General features: G+C 41.1%; 2 protein-coding genes across 2 annotated transcripts in view; both read right to left on the bottom strand.

Moving 5' to 3' along the window:
* Positions 1 to 24,221, bottom strand: part of poln (polymerase (DNA directed) nu) — an 86,617-nt gene extending 62,396 nt beyond the window's left edge. Inside the window, exons 1-13 of the mRNA XM_080895627.1 lie at positions 24,123 to 24,221; positions 18,318 to 18,530; positions 17,433 to 17,508; positions 15,678 to 16,046; positions 14,205 to 15,442; positions 12,001 to 12,119; positions 7,011 to 7,772; positions 6,442 to 6,611; positions 6,234 to 6,346; positions 5,606 to 5,742; positions 4,380 to 4,448; positions 4,236 to 4,296; positions 3,907 to 3,971 (exon numbers count right to left, since the gene is read on the bottom strand). Of these exons, the coding sequence (XP_080751753.1) occupies positions 3,907 to 3,971; positions 4,236 to 4,296; positions 4,380 to 4,448; positions 5,606 to 5,742; positions 6,234 to 6,346; positions 6,442 to 6,611; positions 7,011 to 7,772; positions 12,001 to 12,119; positions 14,205 to 15,442; positions 15,678 to 16,046; positions 17,433 to 17,508; positions 18,318 to 18,459 (3,321 nt within the window). The 5' untranslated portion in view covers positions 18,460 to 18,530; positions 24,123 to 24,221. The remainder of the gene's footprint in view (positions 1 to 3,906; positions 3,972 to 4,235; positions 4,297 to 4,379; positions 4,449 to 5,605; positions 5,743 to 6,233; positions 6,347 to 6,441; positions 6,612 to 7,010; positions 7,773 to 12,000; positions 12,120 to 14,204; positions 15,443 to 15,677; positions 16,047 to 17,432; positions 17,509 to 18,317; positions 18,531 to 24,122) is intronic.
* haus3 (HAUS augmin-like complex, subunit 3) lies at positions 18,717 to 24,116 on the bottom strand. The gene is made up of 5 exons (XM_080895744.1): positions 22,216 to 24,116; positions 21,917 to 22,126; positions 21,230 to 21,462; positions 20,253 to 20,529; positions 18,717 to 19,208 (listed from the first exon to the last, which is right to left on the bottom strand). The coding sequence occupies exons 1-5, from the start codon at positions 23,206 to 23,208 to the stop codon at positions 18,981 to 18,983; spliced, it is 1,941 nt and encodes a 646-aa protein (XP_080751870.1). The 5' UTR covers positions 23,209 to 24,116; the 3' UTR covers positions 18,717 to 18,980.
* Positions 24,222 to 24,665: the final 444 nt, after the last annotated feature.

Raw genomic sequence — 24,665 nt, 5'->3', positions numbered from 1 at the left:
CTGTATATGTGAAACAGGAAGTCATTTATTACACTCTGTATCTTACTAGGTGACCTTCTTCCTACACCTTTCCGTCCCATGGGAAACACATGTGATGCCTAAAACCTGCAGGACCCTGGCCCTTGAGGCCTGGATTTCCCCACCCCTGTTTTAGAAAAAACCCTTGCCGCAGGAAAGCCAGGGCAACATAAGAAACATAGAAAGAGGAAATGATGGAAAACAAATGGCACAAAAAAGAGAGGAGGGGGAAAAACAGAAACTACGCTACAGAAATGGGGCAAACAAGTGACTTGGCATAGAAAAAATGGAGAGACAGAAGAGAGGACTGAAAGATAGAAGCACTATTAAATAACTTGAAGATGCAAAGAGGATGAATCCCGAGAAGAACGCGATTGTGATAAAAAATAAACGTGAAAGTTTTAAATGAGGACATAAAGGCGTGAAATTCATTCTTATACAATATTTAAGCTAAATGTGAAGATTTTGAGCTGTTTTTTTAATGAAGGGGACGACACCCTCATCACAGCTCACTGCAAGTCTGAACAAAGCACTTGACAGACAAACCAGGGAATGAGGTTAGAGAAACGGAGACGAGAGGAAACGAGGCGGAGTGTATCGGGGTAAATGTGTTGATGAAATGAGAGACAACAGTCTGAAAGAGCAGCAGAGTGACGGATTTGGGAATATGGGACAAAAAAATGGGTAATTGGAAGAGTTGAAAGAAAGTTGAACTGGGAAGTAAACACTGGTGTGGGTACATGGGGGAAAATGTGAGAAGTAACACTGGTTATTCATGAACTGGTGAGAACATGTTTAACACAAAATTGCATTTGGAACAAGAAGGAGAGTTCAGAGACATGACTTGACAAAAAGGTAGGGGGAAGTGGAACAACTGTGGCACAAAATCAAGGACAGCAGTGTGGCGAGAGACTAACACGAAGGGACAGAAAGAAAATGAAAGGAGAAAAATTGGGGTGAGCTGTCAGACATGTACCTAAAGTCCAAAATATGCACTTTTCTCTTGCCCAGAGCAGGCACCAGACTGCCTCATCAATATTGGATGGGAGCCCCTTAGTACTTTGCTTGACACACAAAGGCACACATACAGAAGGCACAGGGCTCTGTAGGGCAATATTTTATTGCACTTCACACCATGTGGATCAAGACGTGGACTTTTTTGATGGAAATGAAGAAATAGATGGCATCTAAATCAAGGTGGAAGAAAGCTTAAGGGACTTTTTAAACATATGTAGAGTGGAGAAGAACAATAATCAGCGCACAGATTAATTTTGATTTTGGTTTTTTGGGAGATTTTTTTTTAAAGAAATGCTACAATTGTGTTAAAAAAGAAAATTTTTTTGTTGTTTTATATAAAAAGAATTGTTAAAAAGAAAATATTGGGAAAATGGATATTAAACCTAACTGTGAAATGGCATACTTTCGTTTTATATCAATCTGGAGACAAATCAGTCCCTTTGCTGAGAGGAATGTGCCGTCAGACGAGGCCCTTCTGAAAATAAAGGACAATGTCAGGCACAAAAGAACTGCTGACCTTCACACAGTCCTGTGAAAAACTAAATGAATGCCATGATTCAGTAGTTTGTAGAACCACCTTTAACAGCAATAACTTACAGTAATCACTTTCTGTATTGCTTCATCAGTTTTGTCACATCATCGTGGAGGAATTTTGTCCCACTCTTCTTTACAGTGTTGCTTCAGTTCATTGAGGTTTGCAGACATTTGTTCATGCATAGCTGTCTTAAGGTCAGATTTACAAACACGCTGCAACGGCAAAAACTGGATCTTGGTACTGTCAGTATTTGTAAGGAGAGCATCCTGATAATACTCCGGCCTTGGATTGAAGTTTTATTACACTTAAATTTAAATGGTTACAACTTCAGGACCGTGGACAGTGTATACAGTTTTTTCACTGCGATCTCTTGAGCTGTTCTCAAACACAATTTGAGACAAAAGAGCAGGTGAGTATGTTTTGAAAGATGAAGCCTGATAGACAGGAGGGATTTTCTGGTTGGTCTTTCAACAGGTGAACTTGACAGCTCAGATAAAAACAACATCCAGCACAACAGAGTCTGGACACACATGACAGCACACGCAGACATTTCACAAAAAGGCACACAAATGTATTTACACACAACTCTGCCACAGCCTCAAAAACTTGAGTGCCTCAGCGCGTGTGTGTGCGTGTCTCTGCAGAGGCGTTCTTCCTGCAGCACAGCCTCTTAAAGGAAAGAGACAGACTATCCGTCCTATTTATAGTAACACAGAGAGCTATCAAGACTGCCTCCACAACAACAACCCTGCTGCTGTTTGCAAGACTTGTGAGTTGAAACTAAACTGACTATGTTGTGTATTCTTTGTGCGTGTGTTTGTCCATGCCATCTGCATCTACATCTTTGTGCATCCGTGACAGTTCTCAAATTTCATCTCCAGAACTGTTTTTTACTCTTTGTGTAAACAGGACAGGCCCCCAGAGGACATCCACCCCACACTTCATGAAATCTGCTCAGAAGAAGGAAATGAGATACCATTTTTCTGTTTGTCTTATGTTTTTTGTTTGTTTTTTCTTTTTTTTCCCTGAGGTCTGTCCTGTTTCTCATATCCTGCTACTGTCATCGCTGCTGATACAGCATCAATCAACAGCTCTATGCTTTAGCAGCCAGACTAAAATACAATCAACTCAGAGTGACTCAGGACAAATCCAAGCTGACCCAGTCAACCAGACACTAAGCTTGGCCTGTATTAAAATACTGTGTGAAAGTCTTGAACTTATTTATTTATATTTTGTTAGGAAAATAGGAAAAAGTTGCAGAGATTTATTTAATGTTCACACTGATGTCTGTAGACGCTCACTTTTGTACCTCACTCCTGACTTCTTTCATAAATATGGAGGATAAAATGAACCAAAAAATGACAATTTAGATTACCATTGATTTTCAGCTCTTGTGTAATTTGACATACCTCAGCCTTTTCTTATGAGTTCCCTTCCAGTAGATGGATCAACTGAAGGACCCGAGGTTCCTATGTCAGGTTTTTGTTGGATTTTTCCTATTTCTTAACAACATAACTTTCACATACTGTTCGTCTGAAGTAGATAGCATTTTAGGCCTGACACATCTTTTGAGGCGCTGCACACCATGCTGAGATATTCCAAATTTTCAGCTAATAGCTCTTTGAAGATCAGCAAAATGCCTAAAGAAAACATTTAAAACTGGGTCTTTGCTAAATTATCTTTTCTGTATGGGCACAACACTAGTTCATCCCTTGAGTTAGGTGTCCTTTTGTGCTTGAACGATTTAACAGGTTAAAGAAAACAAAACTGACTGAAAATGAGTGAAAAAGCTACTTTAAAAAAATTGAAAGACCTTCAGAAAGCCTGCAGTATTATTGCTCAACAGCACTTTAAAAATGAGCGGACAGGCTGGCTCCTTGGAAGCAAAACATAAAGATATAAGGGGTGACTTTCAAGCCTTTCATACAGTATCGTATTTGGTATGATCACACAACAGCCTTTAAACATAAGAAAGAAACCAGAATATCTACAGTATATATCATGAATGTTAACTAATGCATTGGCCCAATGGGTTTTGTTGGATGTCCAGTTTTGCATTAGTCTGTAACTTATTTCACAAACTCACAGAAATAATGGTTGAATGGTTTAAAACACAGCATGCAAACACACACTTTTTACAAATATTTGCACTGATCTTGATTCATCAGTGTATTCTGGTTGGGGATTAACATTTACTGCAAAGGCCAATAACTCCTGGCAGTAGTTATTTTTCTTCTAGAAATCTTTTTCTTATTTATTAATAACTCTGACTGTGAAAGTTTAAGATCTACCAGTCAAACCATTCAGTTTACCACAGAGTTTTTTTGCCATCTTACCCCCAGCAAGTCTGAAGTTCTCTTTAGTGCCTCCTTATCAACATGGATGCGGTGGCTCTCCATGGCTGAAACAAGAAAAAGAATTTATTGATTCATTAACAGCAAATCTTTCAACAGCTGACAGATTTTTATTGTGGATATAGAAAACTGGAAGAGCCCAATAAAAAAATTAATTGTCATCCAGTATTACATGCTTTTACTCTGTTTATTCAGGGATATTTTTCACAATAAATCTCACAGGGTGTGGGGTGAAGAATCTGTGAGAAGATTTCATTGTATTTTAAAACAATTCTGAGTGTCTGGAGGGAAAAAAGTAAAGCAGTGCTCACCTGCCAGAACAGGGATCATGTTCAGCTCCATATCTGAGTAGAGCTGCCACAGCCCTTGGCTCTGGACACACAAATTATCAGTTAGGTAATCTGTTGGTGTGTGTGTGTGTGTGTGTGCATGTTTGTATGTGAGCATTTACCTACATGTAGCTCAGAGCATAGCTTCATATTAAGCCTGTAGAGCCAACAGAGACCTGAGATAATCTGAGAAACCTGAGAGAGACACAAACAAAGAGAGAAAAAAGAAAAGGGAGGAGGAACATGATTCAGGTTTGTTGTGTAGAAGTACTTCGTGAGTCATGGTTTCTTCTATAGTTAAAATTAGTATCTTTTCAGTTAAAAAAACAACACCAAAAACATGAAAACATCAACTGTCTGCTGAAATCCTTTGGTGTCAAAGTATAACTAGCATCACCTTCTTTTCTATTCGACATTTAACAAAACAGACCTTTTAATTTTCACGTGAAAATGAAATGGGCAAAAATATCGAGACCTGACATTTCGTGGCACAAACGTCTTGAGGCAATCACTGCAATCGCACACTTTTGTGGCTCTTAATCAGCCTTCCACAATCCATAGCCAGAAGTCTGCAGTTTTGTTCAGTTTGATAGGAACAGGATTATAATTGTTTGCAGGTGCCCTCGTCGTACTCATTCTTAATGTCCCTTTTCAACATGATTTGTCTGCTTGCGAGATGGAGTTACAAAAAACTGACAGACACGTGGACGTCCGCACAGAGTCCTGAATTGACCTATTCTATGTTACACACACACACAGGTGCTGTACTACAGTCAGATTCTTCTCTTCAGATTGATCAGCACACACAGCGAGCAGCCTCAGAACAAACTGATGTTACAGTTTAAGATGTACGTGGTGGGTTATTATACTGTAAAAGGAGCCAGGATTGCAATAGCATCACTATATAACACCTTTAATGAGTTAATGCACCCCATCCAGTAAAACAGCCCTATAATATAACTCATCCCCCTTCATATCTTCTTCACTGAGCAGAGAGCTTACCAGAAAACTGCTTTTGTTGAATATGTCCAAAGGAGTTTCTCTCAGGCTCATTTTAGCTTGTTCATGTTTCTCATTTCATGTTTCATAAAAGTTGTACACAGATCTGTTTTAAAGTCCTTGTTTTTATTTTCTACTATTCAAACTTTCTTCATAAATATAGGGCGTGTGGATTTTCTTCAGTCCAGATCCAAGCAGGTTTGCAGCACCCCAGTGGACCTTAAATTTTTCAATAATTAGATGCTGTAGTCCCAAAAACGCTGCTTACAAGACTTCCAGCTCTAAGAATTTGTCCTATAGAAACATTACTTAGCAGTCAAGTGTAACAAATGCCAATTTAGACTTAAGCTTACTTTCTGGGCACCCAGGGCGGGTAATGTGTGGGGTCTTTTGCAGTATTTATGGAGAAGCTCCTGATAGCAGGAGGACGGGTCTGTGGGATCCAGCAGCCACCCTGACACCTGTGGGTCCTGGATATGACAGCCTGCCACTGCATAGGGAGAAAAGCTCATCATGATAATGAGCAGCATTTGGTTTCCTCCACACTGATCAGGGACTGGCATATGAATACTGTATAAAGTCACACCAATAAAATATGGGATGTGTTCACATTGTATATGACCAAATATGTTTGCTGTAGGAGTCGTGTGCAAGCATCTAAGTGTCCAGTGTATGTTTTTCATGACTCCTGCTCTTTAATGGAAACATTTTCCAACAGCGCCACGCTGCCTTGCTTCCATAATGTGTTTTTACTATGTTTGTTGAATAAAGCTCTAATTTTCTACCAGCTGTTTGTGGCTTGGATGGTTTACTGACACTAGACTACGTGGAATAAAGAAACAGATAGGGGCATTACTTAAGTCTTTGATAAATGTGGATGTTGACAATGAATTTGCAAAGCAGTGTTGTGCATAAACAGCTAGAAGCAGGTGTACATGCGTGAAGGTCTTTAGGGAAACTGTTTTTATTTTTGTGTCATGCCTTGTTTCCAGCTGAGGTCTCGTCTGTAAAACTGCAGAACTGTACGTAGCAAATCCTTGGATTTATAGCACACCACCAGTTGACATCTCGATAGCACCTGTAGCAGCATATCTCTGTGGGACACACACACCTTTAAGTACTCCTGCTTTAGTATCAAACACTTGCAAATGTGGATCTCGATTAGACACACATATATAGAAGCACAGACCTAGTAAAGAGCTGCTGGCTCTGATGGACTTGTTGTTGGGCCCATGCAGGTGTGTGTTCTAGTTTTAAGTAGACCAGAGTGTCGTTTGGGCCGAGCGCACCCTCCGGCGTGCTGCAGTCCAGTTCGTTCTTCATTAGTATGAGGAGGCCACACGCTGGTGGAGTGAGCTTCTATATCAGGGAACAAAAAGCAGAATTACAAGAGCACAGGGGCTGCAAGTTAATGATGAAGCAAACAACAAGAGTATACAGTTTACACAGTGATGAAAGGCACAGGGCAAGCTTCAGCCAGTTTTCTGAGCCGCTAAAGATGTAAACGTTAGCTGACTGATGCAGTTTTGGTTTTCTTAATTAATGCAACCTTCAGCAATCTGAGGTTTGGTGCATGAGAATGCAGAAGTGAGCTTGAAGACTTTAGCCAATCAGCATTAAGGACCTGATCTATAAGATAATAAAAGTTACCCGCAATGAAATAATGTGTCTCAAGTTCACAAATCCTAATTTATCTTAACGTATTTATGTTATTTCATACTAATGACTGCGTAGATCATAAACATTTTGCGTCCTTACCTGTTCTGCGTCTAACTGAGTGCTTCCATCTTGGTACACCATTGTTAGCACCAACACCTTAGCCTGCCCAGCGATCTCAAGCATCTGCACCTTCTCATCTGGTTTAAGTTTTCCAGAGTACTTTACTCTAGGGTCACATGTCAAGCTTGCAGCCAGACAGCCAGCTTTGGATTGGGTCGGCGGCTCACTGTTCCTAACTAGTTTTTGGAAACCTTTGGGCCCACTTGTGGTGGGGTTGGTTTCACATGCAGCTTGCTTGGGTTTGCATGGTTTGGAAAGTGGGGGGTGAATGGAAGCCTTCCCTGGTAATTCCCTTGATAGTTTTTCCATTTTATTCTGCCTGTTTTGCTGAGTTGGGTTTGAGGCATCTAGATGTGTACACGCCCCAGACGCTGCTCTTGTTTCATGTGAAGGACTTGCTTTCCCCTGTGGTTCTCTGGCACTCTTTGACTCCCTAACTCTTCCTTCCCTTGGTTTCTCTTGTGGAGGAGGCTCCCATTTTGGAGGGCGTCTGCTTAGGCTGATTTTGGCAGGAGGGTCAGTGTTTTCGTGCTGACATGCTTCACGTTTCCTCTTTAGGGGGAAGGAAAGTTTCATGCAAGGATGACTTGGAGAATTTTTTAGTTTTCGATTTTCTTTCTTCGGTGCTACAACAGTTGAAGTCAATTCCTGCACTGAGAAGAGGATTTGTCCAGGCGCAACAGTGATTGTTGGGGCCAGTACCAAGCTCGAGCTACTCCCTCTGGTGCTTCCATTAGTGGTCTAAGCAACAAAAAAGGTGAATAATGTGCAGAGAGCGACAAAGGACACAGAAAAAAAGAAGCAGGCACTTGAAATAGACTCCCGCTGTCCCTGCAGGTTTTGTTACACAGAACATCAATACTTCACTACTTAGAGGACTGAAGTGAATGAAATAAAAACTTCTAGTTGGACATGATTTGTTTTAGCACTTAGAATAGAAACGTAATTTAATTATTCCCATTCGCGCTTTGACGTAGCAGGATCACACAGTTTGTGAGAGAGAGCATAAAAAAGAAGGCCTGAAAAGTAAACAGGTAAGAGGAGAGAAGCCAAAGAAAGAAGGATGTGAAAGTCAGCCCTGAGCACTGTGTCCCAGACAGAAACACAGCCGCGATACTGTCTGACAAACCTGCCTGAAGCTGGGACAGGGTCAAAAAAGCAGACACACACACAGACACACAATAATAGCAGCTCTACTTTGCTTCTTTGGCTGAATGACGATGATTGTTTGACTATAAATAGTTACATTAAAAAGGGTTTAATGTACCAGAGCTGAATTGCATGCAGCATACATATAATAAATATACAGTATTTATCGTCTATATTTAAATAGTGCCGTGCAAAACTTGTGTCACTCTTCATTTCTTTATATTTTCCTTCCAAGGAGCCAGACTTTCTTGTAACTTTTTAAAGAGGTCTTGAGCAATAGTTCTCCAGGCTTTCTGAAGGTCTCCCAAAGTTTTTCTTTGGCTGCTTTTTCACATATTTTCAGCCTAGTCCTTGTAACTGACCAAGTTTCTTTATTTGTGTATTAAGCCAAGTATCATTAATTTAAGCATAAAGAGTCAGCTTTGTCTACACATGATGGACAAATTAGAATGAAACTGCATCTTTAGGCTCTTTTTGATATTTGCAGCCTGTCACAAAGAGGTATTTGTTCAATTTTTTCACTGGAACTGATGAAAAATGCTTTTAAAAATAGTATTTTTTTCACCAACAAGATAATAAAAAGCTGGGAAACTTGGCATATACTGACATGCAAAGACCTGCCACAGAAGCTGAGAGATCCTTCAGCTGATCCATCTACTGGTCACTGAAGCCGCATCAGAAATGGCCTCAGTGGAAGAGCAACTGCCAAAAAGCTGTTCTTAAAGAACAAAAACAGGGAGAAGAGTTTGTGGTCTGTCAAAGTATACAAGAACTGGACTGAAAATAGTGAAAATCTAAGGTCTTATGGAGTGACAAACCCAACTTTGACATTTACGGAACACGCTCAGTCATTGGCTTCCCCAGAGCAGGGCTCTAGAGTGCGACCAATTTGGTCGCAAATGCGACCAAATTTTTCAGTGGTGCGACTAAAAATAAATATTTGGTCGCACAGGTGCGACCAACTGTTCCGGTAACGAAAAAAAAAATCTCTGCAACTCTCCGTGTGGTCAACAACAGACACACATTATGCCCCTATCGTGGACTAAACCAATCAGAGATAGTCAGGGGCGGGACTTCTCTGATTGGCCGTGGTCCAGTTGAAAGTGCAGGTGGAAGAGAGAGGTGAGTAGCTTGAATAAAGCGATATCAATTCATTAACGGATTCCACACAAAGACCTAAACACGGAGCGGACCTGACACATCAGAATCAGCTTCGTCTTTCTCGTCTTTCTCACCCGACGGCCCGAACACGGACACGCTGTCGGAGCTTAGCGATTCTTCGGGTCCGCGCTGTGTTTACGTCTTTTTGCGCTGATTCTGAGCTGCAGGTTTTGCCTCTCTCCAACCAAAATTCACCGAGCCTGCAGCAAAAGAAGCAGCAAACTGCGCTTCACATTTGATCAATGTCGTCATGAATTCCCTCTGACGTTTGCTGTTTTGCTTCCACCACGATAAAAATCACACTTCCTGCACAGCTCTCTCTCTCTCTCTGTACTCCAGGAACAGTTTCCCGTCTCAAATCTGTTTTCTGCATTATTCATTCGCTTATTACCCACCAGTCTAGCGTTGTTTACAGCGCTTTTTCTTTTTTCACTTAAATGACCTCGGACAAGAAAGCCTAATTTCTGCTGTTCAATACTGAAGAAATGTAAATTTCTTAAAATTATGCAAAATTGCAGAATATTTTTAAGGTTATCTGCTATAAAAAGCCAGACCAGGAAAATCTCCTTCATGTTTTCCTGTGTTTTATTCTCAGTTACTTTCACACAAAGGCATCTGCTGTGATTTTCACAATTCTGATGAAGTCTCATGTGTATCAGTACTGATAAATGATCAGAATTATAATATTTCTGACTGTCTGAGGCTAAATTGAATCAAATCAGGACTTTGAGAACCGGAATTGAATGGATTATAGAAATCAGTGATGATACTCAGCCCTAGTGAGCAGCCTAGGCCTGAGAGAAGTGGATGTAGCTGTGGGTAATAAGAAAAGATGAAAAGAACTATTGATAACTTTTTTGTTAAGTTAAGGCCTGATCTGTCTGAAATTCATAGCCAGTGCTCTGACACGGTGCCATCAATATTTGAATGCTGAAAAAGCACAGTGTATCCAGAAAACACATTATATGCTGCAATAAATGCACTGCCCAAGTGTCCCCTCTCCCCACGGCCTTTCAGCAGCAGACAGCAGCAAACAGGTCGTCAGAGGAGGCCAAGATGATGATTAAGTTTAACATTTTCTACAATATTGACAAAGCACTTTAAGCACAAGTTTGTTAGTTAATAATTTAGAAATTAATATTGTCTGTATGGACTTCCCCCCCCCAAAGAAAGTGCACATGTAAAACTGCGGTGTTAAGCGATGCGGTTGAAAAATTTGAGTGCGCCTAACTTTTGTGCCGGTACGCCTAAATTTTTAAAGTTAGGCGTACCGGTGCGCCCATGTCAAAAAGTTAATCTAGAGCCCTGCCCCAGAGCCTGGACCTCAACGTTACTGAAGCAGTGTGGGATCATCTTGAGAACATCCAACATCCAGAACATCCAAAGATGCTGAGGTTTGAATGTCCTTCAAGAAGCCTCGAGAACTATTCCTGAAAACTACATCTATAAAGTTCAATGCAAAAAAATACAATGTGAATACGCTGAACTCAATATATCAGTACAAATGATCATAACATCAAAACTGTTATGATCCCCAAGTCCCATCTACCACAAGTACAATCTCCCCTCCCTGTAACTTTAATGGCATCTTTAAAAAATGTATATTATTCATATCTTTAACTCCTTTCTTTTTATCCAAAAGCACCAGGTGTGCAAATGTTCTTTGAAGTCTTGACAAGCGATAGAGAGATGGGTATTTCTGAGGATTTTCAGAGATGATATGTGACTGTATTTATGTGCATAATTCTGCAGGTTGTTGGCTGTCGACCCGGGAGGTAGGAATTCCTGTGATTCAGCTCCCTGAGGAGAGACTTCATTCATTTCCCTGTAAACACAACCCGTTTTCCTGCTGACAAAGTCATGAACCCCCCTCATGGGTGCTGTGCTACAGGATATAGATAGAAAACCCAGGCAGACCGTGGCCCATAGCCCAGTACTGATGCATATGGAGAGAGTGAAAAGAGAGAGGGAGAATGGACTGCTGTGTCTGCTGCTGATTGTAGCAATACAGTAAAGTCCTGCCCTCTTTTTCTCTCCTTCTCCTGCTGCATCCTTCTCATTAGCTCTTCCACATTCCATGCATCCATCCAACCACCTCCCTTACTCCCTTTATAGCACTTTCTCTCTGCAGTTTGCTCTCCTTTTTCAGCTAATATGTATCATGGACTACGACTCTGTCGGGTCTTTATGACTCAGTGGAGACCCATTACTTGTTGTGTGCTGCAGTGCTGCTGACAAAACTCTTATTTCACACTAGCTACATTTATATCTATGTAAATGAGAGACACAGCAGCCTTGGTCTAACCTGAAAGCACGTATTTAAATTTTAGGACTTTTTAGTTTTTCAGTGAAAAAAGCAGAGGCAGAGATAAGCGGAAGAAACGGGGAAATAAAGACACATCAGTTAAACGTATAAGAAAAAGGACAAGTAAAAGACTGCAAGTGACAACAAAGCTTAGCAAGTACACTTTCTACCCAACTGAAGTGTCAAAGCGGATTTGTTATGGGCAAAACACTTCATGTCCTCTTCCCATCTTACTGATTATGTGAGCTAAGTAGGCATAAATTAAGCTCAGCATTTATGCCCTATGAGCATTACTTAGGGTTGCAATGTAAAGCAGTTTTTGGAATTTTGCAACATTTCTCTTATGAAACTTACTTTTGCATTGTCATGCTGCTGCTGGCTGCTACTGAGACGGGCAGCTCTAATCCACGACCAATTAGCCCCACACTCCTGGGACAATGTTGGCATAGCAGCCCTTTCTCCCTCTGAGTTCCCTAGGAGAGGATGTTAGAGCATTTTTCATCTGTTCATCACTTTTCAAGTCAGTCCTCAATCAATAAACCAGTTCTGTTATGTAAGCATGTTTGAGGCAGCATGTATGGATGCTTACACAGTGTGTGTGGCACCTCAGCAGTGTGTGATAGGACAAGGTCAGGCAACACTATAAATCTTAGCTAAGATCAAGCTGACGTTTTGCTACGACACAACTTCCAATTTGTTCGAGAGTGTTTGTGCCTGTGTGTGTGTGTGTGTGTGTGTGTGTGTGTGTGTGTGTGTGTGTGTGTGTGTGTGTGTGTGTGTACAATGGGTCTTGACTCGGCATTGTCTCTGCAGCTGAGACTCAAGCACCTTCATGCAGCTGTAATGTGAGCAGGCACAAAGTCTCCCATCAGTGCTGAGTCTCTTCAGCCCTGCCATGTCATCAGTGCCAAATCAAAGAAAGAAAAATGGCTGAGAGCCACTGGAACTGATGTCTGACACAACTTTACGAGCTTTAGCACCCCCTAGAGTTGCTTTTTCTAATCCAACCATAGCTATAACAGCCCAAGTTTTATTTTAATCTCATTTTTTCCAGGTTAAATCATACGGCAGACACTCTATAGAACTGAGAAATGAACTTCTTTCGTTTTAATTACATGTCAAATATTGTTTGTGTGATGTTATACAAACGTATACTTTATAGTCTCTTCAGGGCCCTTCAAAATCTAAACGCACACTCTCTGGGGTGAGTTTTAGGGGAAACAAACATATTCAACAGATATGACAGTGTCACTGATAGTGATTATAAAAATCAAGCATAGTTTTATTTCAGGCTAGCCAAAACTCCACCTGAGACATCACCTAATCCTCTGTTATACTTCCGATTGTAACAAATAGGACATGCTATTTAAGCTGCTTTAGTCTGTATAGTTACTGTGTATCTACAAGTCACTTTACAAGCCATCTCCACACCAGCTCCTGTGCTCTGTTTACGTTGCTGCTCCTCCTGCCTCCATTTAGTACAACAAATATTAACCCAAATGGAAATATCTCTCTTCTTTTGACTAACTTAGAAAAACACATTAAGACAATAACAAAGTCAGCTTACTATCACCTCAAGAATATATCAAGGATAAAAGATCTGATGTCTCAACAGGACCTGGAAAAACTAGTCCATGCATTCATCTTTAGTAGGCTTGATTACTGTAACAGCATCTTTACAGGTCTACCTAAAAAATCAGTCAGACAACTACAGCTCATTCAGAACTCTGCTGCTCGAGTCCTCACTAAGACCAAAAAAGTGGACCACATCAGTCCAGCTCTGAGGTCCTTACACTGGCTGCCTGTCCGTCAGAGGATAGACTTTAAAGTTCTGATGCTGGCCTATAAAGCTCTGAATGGTTTAGGACCAAAATACATCAATGACCTCCTGACCCAGTATGAACCTTCCAGATCCCTCAGGTCATCTGGATCCGGTCTTTTATCAGTTCCCAGAGTCAGAACCAGACACGGAGAAGCTGCATTCAGCTTTTATGCTCCTTATATCTGGAACAAACTCCCAGAAAGCCTCAGATCAGCTGAAACACTCAGTTTATTTAAATCCAGGTTGAAGACTCACCTGTTCTCAGCTGCATTTGAATAAAGCACCAAATCCACACTTTAAGCTTAAATTTCAAAACTTACATTTAACTACTGATTTTATCTACTGTTCTGATTTTATCTGTTTTGATTTTATATACTGTTTTGTTTATTTGTTTGTTTGTTAATTAGTTAGTTAGTTTATTTGCTTGTTTTAATCAATTTTAAATCATGCTTTTTATTTGTTCTTGTTTCTAATGTCTCTGTAAAGCACTTTGAATCACCTTGTTGTTGAATTGTGCTATACAAATAAACTTGCCTTGCCTTGCCTTGCCTTACTGTTCCTGACTGGACTAATCTTGTGATTGCCACTCTTTTGAGCATAACAATCGTAAACCTTGAATTAACCTATTCAAATTAGCCATTATGAAGGTAAAAATCGGTGGTAAACCCAATATAAGTAAACCCCATTCAATGTCAGGATAATCATATTACAGAAACATCACTAGCAACACACTTACCTGCAGATTTATTGTCAACATCACTGTCCACAGCTGCCACTTCCTCTGCCTCTCTGTCTTCTCCCCCTTTTCCCTCTTCAGTGTCCATTCCGAGAAACTCTGCAAGTTTTCCATCATGTGTCTCACACTGTCCCTGCGCCATCTGATGATTAGCGTTTGCCATTGTTTTATTCTGAAATGTAGCTTCCATTTTGGCCTCCATCACCTCTGTCTTTTCTATGTTTTCAGCACTGTTGTCCTGGAGGCTGACGCTCCTGGCCTCAGGCTGCTCCTGAGTGTGGTCGTTCTCTGCTGTGTTGGTCCCAATCTGACCCTTGTTCTGAGGCTTTTCAGTGTAGCAGTGGCTCACATCCTGGAGTCCACTTCCTAAAGATATGGAGATCTTTTGTGGATTTTCATGTTCAACTGTTGTTGCTTTATTCTCAGTATCAAGGGAGTGTTCAGTATTGACTTCAGAGGCACTGACTATATATTCTAAACCATTTTCTTCATTCTCCCCACGTGTTTCTCTTTTAGTGCCACTGTCAACAAAATCATCTCCGATGTCTAATGAGTTCAAATGGCTTTTAACTGTGGTGTCTTCAATGGTTCTCACAGGCACAACTCGCTCCATTTCATAGGCAGATCCTTTTGCATGAAGTGCACTCACATCTCGATTTTCTCTCTCTTTCCTTGCAGCTTCATTTACTGCGTTTTGAATTTCACGGCATATGTTTGAAATCTGTCTGGTTCCCAGCTCAGTGATATGTTCTGTATCTGCTATCAGCACCTCATCTTCCTTCCCAACTATATTTCTCATCAACTTGGGCAAATGTGCATCACAACAGTTCTCCTGTCTTGTAATAAAGACACTAGGGAGTAGATGTGCCCTTCCAGTGTTGATTGTTTCAGATTCTAACTGCTGGTATAGCACAACTCTGTCTCCTGCTCCACCACTGGCTGCTTCAGTGGGGTCAGATAGAGGCTGCTTCCATTTTAATCGACTTCCTGGAGCTCTGGTGTCTTGTAGTTTTGTGGCAATATGCCAGCTGTCTTTACCAACCTTTTCTGTCTGTGCACCTGATGTCCTGCTTTCTCTCCCTTCATATATTTTAAGGCACGACGATACTGGATGACAAACTGCAGCAGGCTCCTCTTTATGACAATTAGATTGTTCTGTTGTTGGAAGCATGATGTCAGGAGCTTCATCGTCTGGAAATATATTCAAGATGAAAGGTGGTCTGATTTCTTTTGTTGAGCTACAAGTGAAAAGAAAATAAGCAAACAATTTTTTAAAATCCATCCTGCCAAGCATCAGCACCAGAACAGTGTCAATACATGCTAAACGTATGTCTCTCTTAATATCACCCGAATTTGCATAGTTTTAATATATCAAAGTGCAATTCCTAAAGCAGTGTTAATATATTTTGGGATTCCTTTAAACATAAGTAGTCTCTGCAATAAAACTGCATGTTTATTTGCTTTGTCTCTTACTTTTTCCGTGGTGTAGTTTCATGTTCAGAGAGCCTCTCTGGTATTTGGAAGGACAGGGTATATCTGTCTCCATGACAGAAAGTTGCTGGCGTCTCAGGAACCTCATGCTGAGAAAATGACAGAGACTGGCTGGACTTGTAAGCAGGGGGTTCAGAGCACTTTCTGTGGGAATATGTCTGTGAGTACTGATAATAGGCTTCAGTCTGCATTTGGAGAGAGAAATCCCAGTAGGAGGAGGCAGAACAGGAAGCCTGAGATGACAGGGAGCTGTCTGGTGTCTGTGAGTACTGATAGATGGCCAAGGTCTGAGAGCTCTGCCTCTCACTGGAGGAATTATAGTGAGCGGTGGAAAGGGAAGACACCTGGGGCCTGGACCACAACATGGAAAACCAATTTCTTTTATCTTGAATTAAACAGAGTACTGGGTACTGGGTCAAAGTCTTGTATCACCCATCATTTCTTTAGATTTTGCCAGAGAAATGGGAAATAAATACAGAGATTTATTGAATTATGTGCAAACAGCCATGGCAACACAGTATATGAGGTAACAGCATAGTTCTAATGAGCTTAGAAAATCAATATTTGGTATGACCACCTTTATTCATCATCAAATCCTTAACTCTCAAGCTTTTGTCTTTTCTTTCAGTAGCCTTGAGTAGATCACCATGCTTCTTGAAGCACACTCAAAGCTCTTTTTGGCTGCTTTTAGATGATCCCACACTGCTTTAATAATGTCAATGTTTGGTGTATGGGGAGGCAAATCCCTGACTGATAGCGTTTATGTGTTTGAGATCACTGTCGTGCTGAAAAAATGAAGCTGCTGGCAATCAGATGCTTCCCAGGTGGTATTACATGGTGGATCAATATCTGATGGTACTATTCTGTGTTCATAGTTCCACGAATTTTCATAAGATTGCCGAAACCACTTGCCGAAATGCAGTCTCAAACCGTAAGGGCTGCATCATGTTTTACTCCATCATGTCTTACAGATGGTTGTAGACAATCACTGCTGTATCTCCTGTTGTTCTCCACAAATATTGACGAATTTAACCAAAAATTTCACATTTGGATTCATTGATCCATTAAGGTCTATGGAAATGGATTTTCTAAGTTGCTAAGTGGTCTGTTATGTGTAGAAACAACACTGCTTCATCTGTTCGTTTGGTGACGTATATTGCTTGAATGAGTCAGTGCCTTAACATCCTAAGACCCGAACTCTTCCACAGCATGCATTTTTAATTTCTTTGATATTTGGGCTGATTGGGACCCGATGAATGAGACCCAGTCTCATTCATCGGGAGACCCAGTCTGATAAAAGAATTATCAGATTTTTTTTTTTTACTAATTTGTTTCTAAGAAAAATGAGAGCCACATATGAGGATATTCGTTTAAAATTTCAATAGAACAGTAGCAGTATAATGTCCTCGTGAGTGGATATCAGGCCCTTGTAGAGCAAAATTGAGTACTTTGGTCTAAATAACCCAAAATGTGATGTCCACATATGTGGACGCCAGGTTCTAGGAGGTTAAAAGACATTCCTCTGAAAATAGTTAAGTAAAAGTATTGCCCTGATAATGAGTGAAAAAGCAGCCAAAGAAAAACTTTGGAGAACTATTGCTCAGGACCACTTATAAGGGGCGGCTCATGACTTTCGCACAGTATTCCACAATAACGATGAGTAATAATCATTAGGATCAGCTTAATATTTTGTTGAGGTGTTGATAAAGCTGATATCTGAACATTAATCTGACTTACTGATATGTGCATCTCTCCTCCTGACTCCAGCTGCTGTCTGCCCAAGACTCCCTCTGGCTGCAATTATACATCTCCACTACCACAAGCACATCAAAAGAACACAGAACTAAATACAGACAGCATTATATAACTTGCATGCAAGGCAAACTGAGCAGTAAAATGTTAAATGAGATGGGACCTACTTTATTCTTTTTCACATCTGCACTTAGCAGCAACTTATAAAACACTGATATCTATAATAATAGTTTGCAACAGCCCTCCTAGAAGTTGTATTTTACAAAACTTCAGTCTCTTTGAGTTTTCTTGTGTTTCAAATTCATACATAAATTCTATATTTTTTCTCCTCTTATTATTTTTAATGAAGTGGTTCCCAACCTTTTCCTGCTATGCCTTCACCTCCAGATTTTGTCATTCCGCAGCAATAAAAAGCAACCCCAACTTGAAATGAATGTCAGCACAAAAGATTCAGCTGATTTTTCTCCCTCGGATAAATGGTAAATGGCCTGTATTTGTATAGCGCTTTACTAGTCCCTAAGGACCCCAAAGCGCTTTACACAACCAGTCATCCACCCATTCACACACTGGTGATGACAAGCTACGTCGTAGCCACAGCCACCCTGGGGCGCACTGACAGAGGCGAGGCTGCCGGACACTGGCGCCACCGGAGGACACAACGACCGAGACTGTCCAAGCGGGGGCTCGAACCGGCAACCTTCCGATTACAAGGCGAACTCCCAACTCTTGAGCCACGATCGCCCCTCATAAATCCTATTGCAGTGTGTTTAGAACATATTATTCCCCTCTTAATCCATGCGACCCAATGCTGTCTGTAGTTTGAGAACCACTGGCATACTGCAACAAGCTCAACTTGTCTGTGCTTCTAACCTGCCTGACTTTGTCTGCGATTGCTGGAGTAGTTTTGGTTGCATCTGGCTCCACGCAGACTTTGGGCCCGCAGAGCAGCCAAGACCTTCTGGGCTGCCCGTGACAGGGGTCCTGTGTACAATCTGTTGTTGGACCACTCCATCTCATCCCCAACAGAACAACTTAGCTCTCCCACTGGGCCCACAGAGCTTTGATTCTTCAGCTATGAAATGCCTGAATAGGACAAAGAAGAGAGCTTCTTCAGTGATAAACAGGCAAGCTTTAAACTGGCGTTTAAAAAAAAATTTTTAACAGAAAACAAACAAAAAGAAAACATTTTCCAGGAACTTTCACCAAGTATACTGACAATAATGAGAAGCAATCACAAGGCATTTATAATAAAAATCAAAACTTCAGAAATATAGTATTTCACTTTATTTAACTGATGACTGGAGACGAAGAAAAAAAACAAGAATTTTTGAACATCAAGACTGAACAACACAATCATGGATGCTTTTCACTTATGAATGTTTACATGACTTAAACACATTCAAATGAATCCCATATAAACAGCTCCATCTCCAACACAAAAAGATGAAACTAGATTATCAGCAAAGATCATTTTTGTTTTTTCAGCTCAAGCACGGAGAGTGCCTGAGCCGCCTGTAAATAATCTCTGAAGTTTTACTGCTGCCCTCTCTTTGCAGACATTTTCCTTTCCAGATCTTCAACTATTTTCTGCAGCAGTCGGGCATCCAAGTGAAAGTAGATGTACAATTCCCTCTCCCGCCTGAGGAGGGCATTACGCTCCAGCTGAGAACGCTTGGTTTTAATTTCTCCCAGAATTTCTTGCATTAGTTGATGTAAACTCTGCAGCTGAGACTCTGCTTCCATGAGCTTCGCTGTGAGCTCCTGGAGAAAAAATTAAATAAAAAATTATGGAGGGTGAATGAGAAACAAAGATATAAGCACAGACCACACAAATAACAGATACATAAGTAATTGTAGCTGGAGTATTATTAATTAAATAATCATTTGTTTTATAATAACAATAATGATAATAATACTGAATTACATTATAAGCCTCGCTGCAGGGCCAGAAACACAATACCATATGAACCCATCTATGCAGCTTACTACAGTTGTGGGACAATAAGCAAAGATTTATGTAAATTTACATTAGTTGGTTTATTAAAAATATTAAGAGAATCACTGTCACAGAGCCTATATCGTTAATGCTATGGCAGCATTAAAAAGTGCACATTCACATTTTAAAACAGATTTTTTTAAGACCACTTTGTATGAAGGCTGAACTTATAACTGCTGAAATGTAGTAGAGATGAATAGCTAATAGTCATTGATATTAAATCCCATGCCATGCAGTAAAGCTGATCCTCTTGTGAACAATTTATTACACAGTGCTTCTGTGCCCAACAAACAAATGTAGAGTGGAACCCCGATTTACAAAAATTCAAGTTACGAAGGCACTGGACGGCAATATTTCTGCCCGTGTTACGGCAAAATACCCGAGTAACGAAATCCGCTGGCTCTGATTGGCTGAGCCTACAATGCCCACAATGCCCTCCGAAGCATGTGACAACCCCTTGGCTTCCGTACTTGCGCTTCGCTGTTCCACTTGAACGACATATTGTTGTTCTAGTTAGCAATTAGCCTATAGCCTATTGTTCAGCATCGCCTCACTCAAAACGCGCAATGGGTGCTTCGACTTACGAGTCGGGAACTAATTAATTTCGTAAGTCGGGGTTCCACTGTATTTCTTTACAATTTAACACGTAAATTTAACAAGAAATTCAGAAAACACAACATGCTACCAGGTTATTCACCAATTGTGTCAAGTATTAGGTCTAAAAATCATCTGACTCACATGAAGGGCTGAGTGAACTCTGTCACCTTCGTTAACTATTCAAACTATAAAGTGAAAGGAAACACACCCACCTGTGCACTGGGGCAAAGGAGCTCCTGGTCAGTTAGACGTACCTGCGGGCCCAAAACCAGCTGCTGGAATTCAGTGTACAAGGCCCTGTGGAGCGACTCACAGTCGCCATAAAGACAAGCTGCTGTGAAACACTGCTCACGGCCAGCGCCAGCCAGAGCATCTTTGATCAAATGGAGGTTGTTTGCTAGATTACTAGCAGCTTGGTCCAACGCTTCATATGTTCGAAAAGGCTCTGATCGACTGTGGGCTGAATCATAGTCAAGCATCTGAAGGAGTCTGGGTAAAAAAGGGTGAAAATAACACAAAGTTATTCCAAAGTGATACAGCCTGCATTTATACAAGGATCCAAAGGGTCATAAGCCAAAAGCAGAGTGCTGAGGTGAGTCTGTCCTCCTGACTGACTGTCTGCAAACAAGAAAAATGCCACCTAACAGCTGCTAGGGTGAAGCACACATAAATAAATATATGGAGTTTCAGGTTTGATACTCAAACCTTCTGTTGGTGAGGGGGACCTAATCAAAAGGCTCAAAGGAAGAGCTAAAAGTAGATGAACTGAGGGGCAGCACCAAGATTCAGTGAAAGATAAAAGGATATTTTGAACCATTGAAAATGCAAAGCTACTCTAGCAGAGTTTGAAAATAAAAACTGTAAGGCTGGAGATCTACATTTGTACACACACACACACACACACACACACACACACACACACACACACACACACACACACGAAGGTTGAACTGATGTCGACAAGTACATTTAATCATGTTTGTCCAGTTTTTGAAAGGGCAGCTAGTCAAATGTGCATGTGGTAAAACTAACTTGTTAATAAAAACTATTTTAGAATAAAGTAAATTAACATACTACGACAGCTGGCTGAACTTAAATGATTATTTATGTGTTTGGCTCGTGCTTTTTCTGTCTATAATTCCAGCTCTAAAACAAAAGCCTATAGTAGATAGAGTTCAAATCTTCTCACCTGCTGAAAGCTGCATCTTTAGAGCTGATGATAGGGTTGGGTTTAGGGTTAATTATCAGGTCAGGATGTGCCAGAGACTTGATCCGGAGAGACACTTCTTCACCTTCCTTTTTCAGCTTGCCTTTAACATCACACAGGTGCTTCTGACACGTCTTCCACATTCTTAACTCCATCTCCTGAGCCAGTAGGAGCAAGTCAAAACAGGCTTTCTGACGGAGCAAGTAGTCTCGTACCTGGGTGGACAGTGTTACACTTGATTTAGTTTGATGGATTCCAATTCCTAAAAGGACATGTAATGACAAGGAACGGTGGCTCCACAACTTTCTTAAATCTTACACAATTTCCACAATACAGGTGTCTGTTGACAGACAAAGGACCAAATACATGGCACTTACATGATGCTTACGAATATGCTAGCTTACAACCATTGCCTTTTTTTTGAAGTGAACTTAAAGTTTCAGCTGTTTTGTTCAGGGCATTTTTAAAGGCTATGGTCTTTTAAAAATGTTGTGTTTTCAAGGATCTGATATCAAGAATATCATTAATGGTTTATATGAGTTTTCAGTTTCACCATAATTGCTTTTCAACATCTGGGCCTGACCTCTTACCTGTCTGAAAGACAGGCTGAGAACGAATTATCTCACATTAAAATCTCGTAATGTAATAATCAGTGGAAATGCTGCTAACCTGATTCTGTCTGGAGGTGTAGTAGTCCTGCCTGGCCACTTGCAAAGCCAGGTCTCCCCTCACTACTGGTAAATTAAGCAGTCTGGCTGACTCCCTCAGGGCAGCAGGTACTGGTCCATGAAGCAGAGCTTCAAGCTCCGCTTCCACAGCCTGCAGCTCCTTTCTGGACACAACCTCACGCACATGTAATGAGGAGGAGGTGGAAATGCTCTGGTAGCATAAAGACAGATGTAAGAAAGCACTTTATAGAGGAAGACAAAGCATTAATAAGACAAACAGTCACAACATGTTTACTTTACCTTAGTATGAGAAGACTTGTCTGACAGCCAGTCTAGTCCAGCCCTGACGCTCTTCTCCTCAGCCATAGCCTGCATCAGTTGGTGCTGAGCAACAATATGAGACCACTGAAGTCTGGCCATCTCAGTCCTCCTGCGATCGACCAGCCGCTCCTCTCCCTCGTGCCCAGTCTCCTCCTCTTTTCCATCATCACAAGAACTGAGGTCAAGGACCTGGAAACGCTCAGAACAGGAACTCTCAACAATGGCTGATATGCCCTGGAAAAAATGTTTCTGTGTGAAGGCAGCAAGTGCTTTAGTGTTGAGCTCCTCCTGATGCAGGTATGGATCCAAGGGAAGCAGAGAGAGGAGAAAAGTGGGCTTCTGGGAAACAGGAGGGTCTTTTCCCTTTGGTTTGGCTTCTGGCTGAACTGGAAAATATGATGCAAGATTGCTGACCTCATCTGTTAGGGTTTGTAACAGTGTGTTGGTGTCAGCATTCTCAGCTCCAATAGAAGAGTTGGCCTCGTTGAGCTTACATGAAGTGCTCTCCAGCTCTGCAGTGAGTCGCAGGTCAACATCTGCACGGGAAGTGGCGACAACCTGCAGCTTGTTATAACGTCGCTGCTTCAATTCTTTCTCTTTACGCAGGGCCTGGAGCTCTGCCTCCAAGTCCTCTATAGGGAAAGTCTCCTCTGCCGCAAACATAGATGATGAAGAGGATGACCCCAAGATCTTACCACTGCTCCCATGTGAATTTCCAATGGTTTTAAGAACTTCACTCAAGGCGGTTTCATCTAAAATTGGTTTGCCGGAATTTTGTAGCTCCTGAAAGGCACGTGCCTCCTCTGGGGTGAGGACGTTGCTCTGGTTGAGAGTCCGACAGACAAACCGCAAGAAGTGAAGGTTCTCCGGAGCACAGTCAAAGAGCCAGTCGAACTCTGAGGCCTTCAGTGATGATGAACCAGGATAACCCAGGCGGCCTAGGGCCTCCACAAACTGTCCACCGTCTAACATGTTTAACCTGTTTCCCACAACACTGTGCTAGTCAGTCATGCAGCAACACAATGGAGATCAAAGATGATTAGATGAAGGCACATGAGGCAAGAAAAATATACAGCAAAGCATAATTCTGACTTTTCTAGACTAAGGATATTCTTGGGTTAATGTGCATTTTTTTCTGGTCAGCTACATTATCAGTTCAAAACACTGCATAACACATAAACATAAACTGAAAACACAGTTCATTATTGACAACCAAACAATCAAAATGCACATAATCGTAACCCTGAAATGATTTCCCCAGAGCTTCAGTATTTCATCATGGCATTTCTTAACATTCCCTGTAAAACATCATCAGAGCCATTTCTTCTTCGTTCAGTTAGCTTCACCATCTCTGCTCCTTCCAGCTTCACTGTTATACCTGCCTCTCTTACACATGTATTGTATGGCATCTACTGACTCTTCTTCTTAACAGGGTCACTTTGACCTGCTCCCCACAACACCTCTAAATTCATATGACAAAAACCTCCACGACATCATAAAAACAATTTGGACTTAACAATTACTTAAGAAATTCTGTACACAAAATATTTTGTATACAAATACAAAATATTTGTACACAGAATTGACTAGGAATCCACAATATTACAAAAATATATAACTGATCCTGTACCTAATACTAAAAGCTAACAAATGAAAGCATATGAGCTTAAGACAAAACACCGATAGCACTGACGGCTATGATAATACAACTGTCACAACTAGCTACCGAGCTACCTAAGCATACCAGCCGTTGTGCATTAACTAGCTAGTCGATGGTTAGAGAATGGCTACACTCGTAAGTACGCCTGTAAAGGGCTGCTGTATTTCGCTTGTTATCTGAACATTTTGAGTCAAACCAGACAGTAAACTGCCAACAAAATACTCACAATTTTAATTTTAAAAGAAGAAACCTCCGGTCTTTAGCGTCTTCTTCTCGCCATTTATAGGTTCGCGCCAAACATCCAAACCGAGCAGTTGCCAACTCCTCTTCTTCTTCCAGTTTAACGGCAGCTTGCAGCCATCGAGGTTGCATTACTGCCACCCTCTGGTGTTACTTAGACTGCACTTAGCTCTTTAAATCCTCTTAAACAACCCCATTCTTCTCAGAAACCGAAGAACCACTCCTTTCCGTTCATGACATCCTAGCCAGTCAACCACCTTTTCAAACCTGAGTTCCCCCCTAATTCCCAATTCTATCCTCATCATTCCCCTGTGGTTATCATACCTTCTGCAGATAAGAAATACATGCTCTATTGTTTCCATGACACCACACCAATTACACAGCCCCGTTAAACGCTTCCCCATCCTAAAAAGAGTGCCATTCAGGAAACAATGCCCTGTTCTTATTCTACACATGACAATCTCCTCCCGCCTATTCATTCCTGTATTTCTTTTAACTTCTACTGTATTTTGTACCCTATACAATCGTC

This window comes from Rhamphochromis sp. 'chilingali' (genome assembly GCF_963969265.1).
Source record: "Rhamphochromis sp. 'chilingali' genome assembly, chromosome: 1".
In the NCBI taxonomy this organism is placed as follows: Eukaryota; Metazoa; Chordata; class Actinopteri; order Cichliformes; family Cichlidae; genus Rhamphochromis; species Rhamphochromis sp. 'chilingali'.
The sequence above is the reverse complement of the archived record's forward strand: the minus strand, read 5'-3'. Positions and strand labels throughout refer to the sequence as shown.